This window comes from Idiotropiscis lumnitzeri, chromosome 8 (genome assembly GCF_059441095.1).
Source record: "Idiotropiscis lumnitzeri isolate Australia: NSW breed Sydney's pygmy pipehorse chromosome 8, RoL_Ilum_1.0, whole genome shotgun sequence".
NCBI classification, from domain to species: domain Eukaryota; kingdom Metazoa; phylum Chordata; class Actinopteri; order Syngnathiformes; family Syngnathidae; genus Idiotropiscis; species Idiotropiscis lumnitzeri.
The window spans coordinates 6,133,217-6,146,396 of NC_142398.1; the positions used below are offsets into that span (position 1 = coordinate 6,133,217).

At 44.2% G+C, this 13,180-nt stretch overlaps 1 protein-coding gene across 1 annotated transcript in view; it reads left to right on the top strand.

The window, feature by feature from the left end:
- Positions 1-13,180, top strand: part of LOC148331859 (dorsal-ventral patterning tolloid-like protein 1) — a 50,557-nt gene that overhangs the window by 2,204 nt on the left and 35,173 nt on the right. Inside the window, exon 2 of the mRNA XM_088301909.1 lies at positions 241-697. Within this exon, the coding sequence (XP_088158035.1) occupies positions 517-697 (181 nt within the window). The 5' untranslated portion in view covers positions 241-516. The remainder of the gene's footprint in view (positions 1-240; positions 698-13,180) is intronic.

The following is a 13,180-nucleotide window of genomic DNA, read 5'->3' on the forward strand; positions in this document are numbered from 1 at the left end:
TCAGTGGTGACAGTACGACCGTAGTAAACACGAAACATCGACATTCTCATACAATAGTGTGTCGTAGGTGTTAGTGTACTTAGTTGAGTAGTTGTACAACCGTAGATAGTTGGTTCGTGTGTGCGCGTGTGTGTTGCGTGCGTGCGCGTCCGGGCGGATGTTTGGAGCAGGAGCCCAGCTGCGTTGCCTTTACGGACCTTCTTCTTCTTCTTCTTCTTCTTCTTCTTGCGGAACTTCCAGCTCTGTGGTGCAGGGTGACAGCCCCTCGGCGTCGGCGCGGCGGCGGAGCGCAATGGGGGGCTCACGGACGAGCGCGGCCAGCCTGCACAACAGCATTTTAGCAGCGTCCTAATCGCCGTTCACCGGGGAACCGGTGACCGGGGCACGCGGGGCGACCGCCCGGGGAGAGCGGGAGGGCGGGCGGTCGGGGCAGAGGCGTTGGAGGAGCTGCTCCCGTCCCGCTCCCGTCCCGTCCCGCCTCCACTTGCGCTTGTTTGCTGGGAGGGCTTCGTTCCGATGGAGCGAGTCCCGCCGGTTGTGGCCGCCAAGATGCGATGCTTGACGCTGCTGCTGGCTGGCCTGAGCGTGTGGGCCAAGGTGGGGTTCTGCGTGGACTACGACGACCGAGACCACGACTACGAGTACTACGACGACGATCGGCCCGACGCCATCGACTACAAGGACCCCTGCAAAGCCGGTCAGTCGCTATGCATTGCATTACTACTACCCCGCGCCACTACTAATCCGTTACTTTCTCGTTATGCTGATACTCAGCGCGCGCGCGCATGAGTGTTCATGTGCACGCACGCCCGTGTGAGAACGAGATGGTAGCGTGCTCATCAATAGTTTTACATCAGTTAGTTATGATGATATCCGAATGTATTACAGGATTTAATGTAGTAGAATAATAGTCAATTGAATTATTTATTGAATTTAACTATGCCAGCAGACTTCGGGCGAAAGGTGGACTACACCCTGAACTGGTCGCCAGCCAGTCGCTACGGCCCGGGGGCCACATGGGGCCCGTTAAACATTTTAATCCGGCCCGCTGAACTTGCAAAAAAAAAAAAAAGAATAAACCTTGTTTATGTTTTATTTTCTAAATACTGTGGTGTGTCAAATACAGGTATTTTGCTGTAACCCTTTTCTCCATTTTCATTTAAAATTAAGGTTCAGCAACGGGTGGAATTTTATTTTTTGACACTTCAAAGCTATAAATTACACCGCATGCTAAAATCCGCATTATGCAAACTTTTATACATCGAATTTAAAAACAAAAAAGTAGAATTTTTCAAAATCGCGAAGTGCTAGAAAAAAAAGTCCAGTCGTTTCTTTTTTTAAATCAGCCTCTAAATAACGTTTAGCTGTCTCTGGTTAAGATTTGCTGTTGACCAGTGTTATTAACCACTGGTGATACATCGGCTCTTTCTAGTGGTGTATCAAAGGATTGCTGATTTTAAGGCACAAACTGTGCATAATGTTACAGCAGCTTAAGCATTTTGCATATCTATTACAGTAGTGGAGTTGCATTTAATCCTTTGGAACAGTTTAGGTGCATTTTCATTGAACTTACGTGTTACTTAATTATCATTAAGTGATGAATAATGCAGTTTTGTGTGCCTTCTATGCTACTGTATTGTAATGTTGCTCATGATGGTGGATTAATTAATATGGTTTGAGAAACACAACCCAAATGGATATTCTTCACTGGAGTGACCATTTTCACGTTATATGTTCAACATTGTTCAACAACTTTTGAATGCAAATATATTGGTATAAATAAGGTTCAGGCTGCTGCAAAAGTCCATGAAAGTACTTAAATTGTCAAGCCAATGTGTGTGCGTGTGCGTGTGCGCGCGTGTGTGTATGTGTGTGTGTGACAGTAAATGAACAGTCACGCCAGATGAGGAACATCTGGCGAGCGGACGCAGTGATGCGTTCACACACATTTAATGACAGACTGCGGCGGAACGTCGCTGAACTCAGAAAACCTCAAGTCGTGCGTGCATGCGTGTACAATCATATTATGAGGGGCAACATTCAGGATTACCTCTCGGATACAACAGAAATGCTTTTGTGCACTTTAAAGAAAGGCTGTCACGTGCCACATTTTCGCTTTAGTACAATAACGAAACGCGCGCGAAACACGTATTTCTGTATATTTTGGTGCGTTTCGCTATTATGTGCCGTCTGTGAGAACGTGAAAAGGAAATCTCAATATGAGCCCGTTCCAATATGATGTCTGAAAGGTGAATGTGAGTGCAAAAAATGTCACTATATTACCTGCTATTAATATTAAGTACATTATTCCAAGTGGATCATTTCTAATATTTTACATGAATAATGACATGATTTAAAATAAAGTATTTCATCCATCCATCCATCCATCCATTATCTGAGCCACGTATCCTCACAAGGGTCGCGGGTGTGCAGGAGCCTATCTTTTTGCTGAATAACTCATGTTTAAAATTTATAACAAAATTAGTTTTTACAGTATTAGAAATTAATCATTCAGAATATTTTCAAATAATGGCATTATGTTAGTAAATTATTATAGTATGTCAATGAAATTAATACACATGAGGAATTCTGCATATTTAGAATTAATAATGACATTATTATTTTAATTTAATTAGTAATTTTTATACTAAATATTATACTATTAGGGGTAAAAATCTATCAAATGATCTGAAAGTAGAGGTCAGTTTACGTCCGGACCACCTTTGCAATCGTCGGAATCCGCCAAATAGTGAGCATATATTTATTTATATATATATATGTATATATATGTATATGTATATATATATATATATATATATATATATATATATATATATATATATATATATATATATATATATATATATATATATATTTATTTGAAATGGTGGGTTGCTGATGGTTTAGTGCAGGCGTGGACAAACTAAGGCCCGGGGCCACATGCAGCCCATTAAGCGTTTTTAATCCGGCCCGCCGAACTTGAAAAAAATTAAATGAATAAACCTTGTTAATGTTATATTTTCTAAATGCTGTGGTTTTTCAAAGACATTCATATAATTGCAATGCTTTGCTTCACCTCCATTTAAAATTAAATGTATTTTTTTTCCACCGATGAGGTGAGGTTACCAAAACACTCCATCCATCTGCTCTTGGTCTGGCCCCTCTGTCAAATTTTAGAACCCATTGTGGCCCGCCAATCAAAAAGTTTGCCCACCCCTGGTTTAGTGGTACAGTCGCCTGGCTTGTGTGTGGGCAGCGTGGCATGGGTTCCTGCTCAGTGACAGTGTCTGTCTGTGTGTGCCCTGCGACTGGCTGGCGACCAGTTCAGGGTGTAGTTCGTATACAGTATAGGCTGCAGCTTCCCCTGCGACCTTGTACAACACAGTTGTCAAGCTCCTGTCCTGGAGGGCCGCTTTCCTGCTGATTCAAAAGATCAACTCATCAGCAAGTTCTGAAGACGCCTGCTCAATTGAATCAGGTGTGTTGCTGCATGGAGCGATGGGAAAACATGCGAGAAAGCAGCCCTCCAGGACTGGAGTCTGACACCTGTGCTGTACAGGATAAGCGGTGTTGAACATGACACACACTTGACACCATCCATTCATCCATTTTTTGCCACTTCTCCGGGGTCAAGTCACAGAGGCAGCAGCTTCAGCAGGGAAGACCACACTTCCCTCTCCCCATTCGTGTGTTCCAACTCTCCCAGAGGGATCCCCGGGCGTTCCCAGGCCAGCCAGGAGACATAGTCGCTCCAGCGTGTCTTGGGTTGTCCTTGGGGCCTCCTGCTGGTGAGACATGCCTGCAATACCTCACCAGGGAGGCGCCTAGGGGGCATCCTCATAAAATGGCCGAGCCCCTTCAACTGGCTCCTCTCAGGATGGAGGAGCAGCGGCTTGACTCTAGAGTTCCACTTGGATGACCGAGCTTTTCACCCTATCCCTAAGGGAGAGTCCAGACACCCTGAGGAGGAAACTCATTTCAGCCACTTATATCTGGGGTCTTGAACTCTTCCACTTGGGGCTGGATCTTGTCCCCGAGCCAGAGAGGGCATTCCACCCTTTTCTGACTGAGGACCATGGCCTCAGATTTTGAGGTGCTGATTTTCATCCCAACTGCTCCAGTGAGGGTTGGGGATCACGGCTTGAAGAACCCAATATTACCACATCATCTGCAAAAAGCAGAGATGCAATACTGAGGCCACCAAACCGGACCCCCTCATTGCCTTGGCTACGCCTATAAATTCTGCCCATAGAAGGAACAGTATCTGTTACAAAGGGAAGTCTTGGAGGATCCTCACTGGAAACAAATCCAACTTACTGCCGACAATGTGGACCAAACTCTAACATCGGTGGTGGTGTCCAAATCCCCCTTATTAGGGGGCTCGGTACCCCATACAATATACAATACAATACAATACAATTTTATTCAAAGAGCGCATTTCACAACAGATGGAGCTGTAACAAAGCGCTTACCATATACTGACATAGAAATTAGCAGGTAATTGGAACATAAATTAAAACACATAAACACATTTACAATAGATGACAGAATAATAGCAGAACAGCGACAGTCTCATGTTGAATCAAAAGCTAAAGAATAAAAATGTGTCTTCAAACGAGTTTTAAATATGGACAGGGAGGGGGCTTGCCTAACAGTTAATGGAAGCTCATTCCATAGAGAAGGGCCGGCAAAAGAAAAGGCGCGGTCCCCCCTGAGGATCCGCCTAGTCCTCGGCACCTCCAGCAGCATTTGGTCCACAGACCTGAGGGAGCGGGCAGGTGCGTAGGGGTGGAGGAGCATACTCCCCAACCACCCCCCACAGAACTTGAATGTCTTCTCCAAGTCCACAAAACACACATAGACTTGTTGGGTGAACTCCCAAGCACCCATGACTATCCTGCTGAGGGTCTAGAGCTGGTCCACTGTTCCACGGCCAGGACAAAAACCACACTGCTCCTACTGAATCAGACATTCAACTTCCTGACGGACCCTCCTCTCCAGCACAGAATAAACCTCACCAGTGAGGTCTGCGGAGTGTGATACCCTCCGGTTACCCTTCTTAAAAAGGCGAACCACCACCCCGGTCTTCCAATCCAAAGGTACTGTCCCGATGTCCATGCAATGTTGCAGAGGTGTGTCAACCAGAACACAACCACAACATCCAGAGCCTTTAGGAATTCTGGGCGGCTCTCATCCGCCCCCAGGGCCTTGCCACTGAGGAGCTTTTTAACCACCTCAGTGACCTCAAATCCAGAGATTGGAAAGCCCGCCCCCAGATAGTACCCTTTCTTCAGCTTGACAGCATCCCTTCTCCTCAGGGATTACTGCCACACAGACCACTTTACAGTTCCAATCGGCCGACCCAGCGATGGAGGCACGATACATGGTCCACTTGGACTCCATGTCTCCTGCCTCCCCTGGGATGATGGCAAAGATCTGCTGGAGGTGGGAACCTGCTGGGTCGAACCGGCATCTTCTCCCACCATCGGAATCCACACACCAACAGGTGGTGATCAGTTGACAATTCCGCCCCTCTCTTCTCTTCTGTAGTGTCCAACTCTGGCTTAGATTGGGGGGGCGTTCCTCCCAATCACACCCTTCCATGTCTCACTGTCATTGCCAATGTGAGCATTGAAGTCCCCCAGTAGAAGGATGGAGTCCCCACGGGGAGCGCTCCCCAGCAAACCCTCCAAGAACTCCAAAAAAGGTGTGTACTCTGAACTGCTGTTTAGTGCATAGGCACAGACCACAGTTAGGACCTGTGCCCCCACCCTAAGGCATAGAGAGCCTACCCTCTCGGCCAATGTACAGGCACTAAGCCAGGGGCCAATAAGTATACCCACACTTGCTTGGTGCCTCTCCCCTTGGGCAACTCCAAAGCCGCCAATCGTACTGTTAAATTCCCTGTCTCTTGCCGCCACCCCACTCTCATGGCGCTGGACCCCTTTGGACCCTACCAGGTGGTGAGCCAATAGTAAGGGGTACCCACATTGCCTTTTTGAGTAGAGCCTGAATGGACCTCAACACACATGAAAAACATTTGACACAAGAAATCTTTACGCATGATAAAAATTCAATATATGCTATAGTTCTGTATTTACAATCATTCCCCACTGTACTGGGGATTCTTGGGCTGTGAAAACAGTACAAAACAATAACAGACAACCCCTCTCCACCGTTTACCCATCAATTCAAGTTTCCACTGTATTCAATGAACTTCCAGTGGACACTTCAACACAACTGTTTCTGTCACCATGGTCGTGATGAAGCTGTACAAAGTCCCTGGTGGTGGTGACATGTATATAATGCAGATATTAGGGGTGGTGACGGTTTGAATAACAGCTGGCTATGAAAGGTTATCCTCAGAGGAACCTTGAGCAAAGTGTGACTTTACAGCACTAAAACTGTAGCCAAAATATGACTAAGGGAACCCTGAGGGACAGCTAAACTTGGGAGTGGTCCTAAGTGACTGCTAGCTTGGAAACAATATACACCAAAGTGCTAGCACAGATGCTAACTGAGAACAGTGGCATGCAAAAGTGTTGGTCGATGAGGCTGTGCAATGACGGTAAGTGTAAAAATCTTTCGTCCACACCCCACTTCACCCCGTTTGACAAAAATTTTCAGGGGACATCACATGTCCTCACCCTGGGAATCCACTGTTATTCGTACACCACTCACTTAGCGGCAGTTAGATCAATAGATCAATACTTTGAAGGTGCCTAATGGGACCTACATGCAAACATGCTTCATCACATTTTCTGTTCTGTGGTTGTCATCGCATTTCCCTCGTTCAGTGAATTAAATTTCAGCTCTGTGTCTATCTTAACATTCCGTTTGCCAAAAAGTGCCTTTTCTTACGCTATGGTTATGATAAGAATGTGCTCTTCTCTCGTTGTCATCGCACATTCCTAATTCAATAAGATCAAGTCTTGCTTGATTATTGATTATCGTCACATTTCACTGTTTGAATAAGTCCCATTTACTGTTAGGTGATTATTACAGAAGGTTGATGAATGCTTTGCTCCTACTTAATAAACATACTCAAATGAAAGTAAAAAGTATGTTGTATGTAGCACATATCACCAAAATTACTCAAGTAATTGTAACAGAGTAAATGCAGTTTTTTACTACCCACCTCAGCCGATAACGCACAGTGACTGAACACTTGCTGACACACACGCGTACACACGCGCGCGCACCCCCCCACCCCCCACACACACACGCACACACACATGCACATTCCTCACATACCCACCTGACAACCCTTCTCCTGTGTGCACCTTACTCTCATCTGTGTGCGCGCATGTGTGCGGATGCTGAATCTCGTGACTCGGTTGTGTGTGCGTGCGTGTGTGTGTGTGTGTCTGTGTGCATTGTACAAGGAGACAGTAAGTCTACATATGTCGGGAGGAACTGAGTGAGTATTGTAAGTTAAAGAAAAGCAAAGCACATTGATATTGTTACTCTAGAAATGCACATAACAGGCTCATTGACGGAAGTATGTTAATACTGACTGCATATGTATTTGTGGGTGCCCGCTTTTTGGGCTTTTCTGCACGACGCTGTCAACATTCACACATTCGTGATCAAAAGGATCCACAATATAATTTCACCATTCAGGAAATGTATGCTTGGAATTTTCCATATTCCAACACCTTCATTGTGCTGAGTCATCATTTTTAAACGTCATGCAGCAACAGATATACTGATACACTAAGTACACATGTACACCAAGTACAATACACACACTATTACATGCGGTATGTAATTGTGTACAGGTGTTAAACCCAAGGCCAGATCCGTCCCACAACAGCATTATATGAGGCCCTTGAAGGCAAATCATGTGTGTCGACTTCATGTTTCTTGCAAATTTGTCTTGAATTGACAATCTCCCTTTCAAATGAATGAAACAAATAATTGGAGTATTCCACACTAGTTCTCCATGAATTTGCAGTGTATAAGTGATAATATAAGGCTCTCACATATACGGGTTGGCAGTCATAACGGCATCTCTGGACAAAACCAAAAGTATGATGTGGCCCGCAACAGAAAATGAGCTCGACACCCCTGATCTATCGTGTACTAATACGGACATAGTTTGTATTAATAGATACAGTAGATGTACCAATAAATGTAATACATGTATCAATTATGTATGTATGCAAATGCATACAAAATAAGTCACAATACACTTAGTAGTAACTACATGCAGTATAGGTACTAATAAATGCAGTATCAGTACTGGCAATACGCAAACTAATACTTATAGCATAGCACCAATACAAATGTAAATAAATGAAAGAGACAGTTACATGTATGCAGTGGATGTCCCATTGATGCCTTGAGATATGACTTTTGTCGTTCTGTGACCGACAAACATTTGGATCTCAATGCCCATTGAAATGAATGGAAATGTCACTAATTTGTTCTCACTTCTCATGCAGAAAACCCAACAAATAAAGGCAACAAGAATAGCATTCCACGATATTATACATCGTAACACAATCCAAAAACGTAATTACACAATTGCGCTGCTTTGACTGCTGTGCTTGTGTCCCCAAAAAGTCACCCACAGTCCACCTGAATAAGTACCGTCCTGTTGCTCTCACACCAGTCATCATGAAGTGCTTCGAGAGACTGGTTCTCCAGCACATCAGAGACTGCCTTCCTCCCACACTGGACTCCTACCAGTTTGCATACCGGGCTAACAGATCCACTGAGGACGCCAACGACACTGCTCTGAGTCCTGCTTCGAGTTTTGAATGATGTTCGCCTGGCAAATGACACTGGAGACTATGTGTGTCTTGTCTTATCGCATCTAACTGCAGCGTTCAACAAGGTGGACCACAGTATTCTTCTGGCTCGTTTACAGCACCAGGTGGACATTAGTGGTTGCTCTCGGGAGTGGTTTTGATCCTATTTGGCTGGCAGGACTTTTTGTGTTCGCCTAGGTTGCTCTGAGTCCCACTCTGCCCCTCTGTCGTATGGTGTTCTACAACGTTCAGTTTTGGGGCCCTTGCTGTTTTCATTGTATTTGCTGCCCCTAGGTTCAATCATACGAAAACATGGTATTTCCTTCCATTGCTATGCGGATGACAGTCTGTGTCCCGCTGAGCAAAATAGACGCTCTCTCCTTGAGACCACTTTTGTCCTGTCCAGAGGAAATCAAAGACTGGATGTCACTTAATTTCTTGAATTTCAACAAAAAGAAGTTATGGCATTTGGTCCCAGTAGCCTTTCTACTTTCAACCCTGTTGACCTTGGCCCCCTGGCATCTTATCTAAAGCCAACCGTCTCGATCGGCAAATCAGTGCTGTTGTTCAATCCAGCTTCTTTCATCTTGGACAGTTGGCTAACGTGAAGCCTTTTCTTAGCCAGCAGCATTTAGAAACAATAATCCACGCCGTTGTTAAATCTAGGATAGATGACTGTAATGCACTTTATTTCGGAGTCATCCAGTCCTCGCTCAAGCGTCTCCAGCTGGTGCAAGATGCTGGTGCTTGCCTTCTAACTGGAGCTCAGAAGAAGGAGCACATAACCCCAATTCTGGCCTCTCTTCACTGGCTCCCGGTGCTTCTTAAAGTTCATTTTAAGATTCTTCTATTTGTCTGCCCCAGTGTACCTCTCTGATCTCCTCCAACCCTGCACAGCTGCCCGCTGCCTCAGGTCTGTGGTCCAGACGCTACTCGAGGCGCTGAGAACTAAACGGAGCCTCAGAATGTCATTGAATGTCAGGCAAGCCCCTTCTCTGTCTACTTTTAAAACTCACAAATTTAATGTACACCATATGAAACTCGCTTTGTTACAGCTCCAGCTGTTGTGAAATGGGCTATATCAATAAAGTTATATTGTATTGTATTGTATTGTATCATATTGGATTGGATTTCATTCATTAACGAACCAATTGATTGGTTCTCAGAATTTTAAATATTGGAAGGCATCAGCCTCCAAAAATCTATACGGTGTCGGGTCGTACTTCCGTCAATTCAAGCGAAGAAAGCAGATGAGGTACTTTGTGATTACTGTATGTTCCTTACCTTGACATTTATTTGATTGGCTGATGAATTGGCGGGCTGACCAATGGGACGCATACAAATGTTTCAAAACAGCTCCTGTGTGTTAAGTGTGCTAAGAAGACATGATTGCAGGCCCTGACCCTGCGCCATCGTCGGAGTGCGATGCTATTCCGCCTCCTGTTTTCACTGGGAAAACACCACCACACTATTTGCCTGTCTGCTTATCTTCTCCGAAAGCCCGCACAGTGAGACAGCGCACACACGCGCACACACACTCTTCCAGGTCTTTGTGATTTCCTTACGTGGCCACACACACTCATACATGCAGCGCTCCCTCCATTCACCCGTGCTTATCTCTTCCTGGTTGTCTGCATCCTGCTGCTCAGCTGGAGATGACACACACACACACACAGGGGGCTCACAAGTCATTCATGCTTCCTTCCAAAATCGCAGAAAGAGTTTACACGCACGCATACACACCCCCACACACACACACACACACACATATAGAGTCCGAGTGAAGCAGCAGGAGGTTTCTTCCCCAGGAACCCAAACTACAAAGCTTGCCTGTCCTTCCAACACAGTCAAGCATATTGAATAGTTAATGCATTATTCCCCCCAAAATATTTGTAAATAATACAGAGCTTGTAACACAACGACTATGAATGGGCACCTTTTTAGATCAAATATGTGATTTTGTGTTTTTGTCAATGGAGAAAAGTTGTGTTTGTGGCAGATTGAACAAAAAAATTCAACTTGTCTTTGATGATTACAGAAATGTATGTTAAGTTAAATGAAGGCTTAAGTGTCTTTGTTGATTAAAAAACACAAGCGCAAGGTTTGTCAAAGACTAAATGGTATTTGAGGTTTTTGAGAACTACTGACCCGAAATAATTATCAAGTTGTTGGTTACTTCATCATAGACACAACATTGTCCTAATCTTTATGGAAACAAAAGTGTGTTGAAGACCAATTGTTCTTCGATGTTAAGAAAAAAAACCCCAATGGGCTTATCTCGGACTTCATATTGCATTCAATTTGAATTTCATTGACACTTAAGTGTCTTTAATGTTTACAAAGACAGGCTATGTTGGTCAAAAACTCCAGATTTTCGTTAAGAATTATTAAAACCTATGTTAGTTAATCAGAGTCACCAAATTGTCTTTAATGTTCACAGAAACACAGATTCAAGGTTTGTTAGGACCAATTTATCTTTGGTATTTAAGAAAAAAACGACAGGTTTGTAGAATATGCAAAAATACTTCAAATTGTATTCATATTCAAATTTTGAAGATGTTCAAGTGTTTTAGATGTTGATGAAAACTCAATGTGAGGTTTGTTGATGACTAATTTGTTTTTGATGTTCAGGAAAATACATACGACAGGGTTGTTGAAGACTCAAAATTGTCTTTGATGAAAAATACGAAATTGATTTGAATTGCAAAGTCACTGAAGACGCTTAAGTGCTTTTGATGTTCACAAAAACACTTAGGTTTGTAATCTTGTTGAAGATATAAATCATAGTGACTTCAAATTGTATTCAATTTTTAAATCCAGTGAAGACGTTGATCGTGAGTGACATACATGCAACCGGTTTATCAAACATGATAAGTTTCTCGAACACGTCATATTAAATTTTAAATTCACTGAAGACGCTTAAGTGTTTTTGATATTTATGAAACCACCTGCGTCTGGTTTGTTGAGGACCAGTTTGTCTTTGATGATTAGGAATATCTTGATATTAACATTGACAGACTCAAACCTGTGTTTGATGTTTTCGAAAATACGTACGACAGGTATTTGAAATGCTCCAAATTGTCTTTGATGTTTACTTACAGTAAATGCATACTTGAGTCAGATTGAAGTCCCTAAAATATTTTGGATGTTTATGAAAACCAGTACATTTGCTCATCAGTGACGGCCAGTGTTGCTCTCTGGCTTCTAGTCAGGAAGGAAACGTCACTGCCGCTCATGTGGCTTTAAACAGGATTTTCCCGAGCGGAGCGCGGCTGCCACGAGCTTCCGAAGTCCTCCTCAGGATTCCCGCCTCAGCACAAACACACTCACTGTTTTCTTTTGCTCATTGTTTTCCGCAGTGTGGACGGGTGGGGGTTGCTCGTATAAGATAAGTGATGAGTCGGCGATTCCATCGCGCCGCTCACCTGCCATGCGCCCGCTCAATTGGGATCGATATTCAATGTGTGCACGCGCTTCGGTGTTCTTTATTTGGTAGGCAAAGTCACCTTCTGTTGTTGTGTGCTGTTTTGTTGTTGTTTGAGGATGGAAATACCACATTGGAGCTGCACACGTGCAATTCATATGATACTAATACAGACCTTTCGAAATGCGTCACTGATGGTGTAGTGGTACATCGGGCAGCGTGGGATCGGTTCCCACTCGGCGACGGTGTCTATGTCTGCCCTGTGACTGGCTGGGGACCTGTTCACGGTGTGGTGCGCCTTTCACCCGTAGTCAGTTGGGATAGGCTCCAGCACCCTCCTGCGACCTTTTACAGGATAAGTGGTGTGGATAACCACATAACCTTTCTAAATCCATTCATGGCTCAAATGATAAAATTGAGAAGACTTTAAGTGTGGATGTGAGTGTGAAAGCTTACCTTAAAAAAATGGAAGCTCAAAAAAGATGTTTGATAAAATTATGATTATTTTGACTATATGATGTAGAAATCATGGCCGACTGGTTAGCACGATGGCCTCACAGTGTAGAGGTCGTGGGTTCGATTCCGTCTCCGGCCTTCCTGTGGGGAGTTTGCATGTTCTCTCCGTGCCTGTGTGGGTTTCCTCCGGGTACTGCAGTTTCCTCCCACATTCCCAAAACATGCGCGGTAGGTCGAAGTAACTCTAAATTGCCCCTATACGTGAGAGCGGATGGTTTGTCTACGTGTGCCCTGCGATTGGCTGGCAACCAGTTCTGGGTGTCCCCTGCCTACTTCCTGATGACAGCTGGGATAGGCTCCAGCACCCCACGCGACCTTTGTGAGGAGAAGAGGCTCAGATACTGGATGGATGGATGGAAATCACAATTAATATTAATGACAATATTTTGTAGTGAGTATTGTAACTTACGTTATTCATATATTTAATTCTGACAAGTTTACATCCCTCCCAAAATTGAAAGACAAAATCAAACGTTGCCACAAT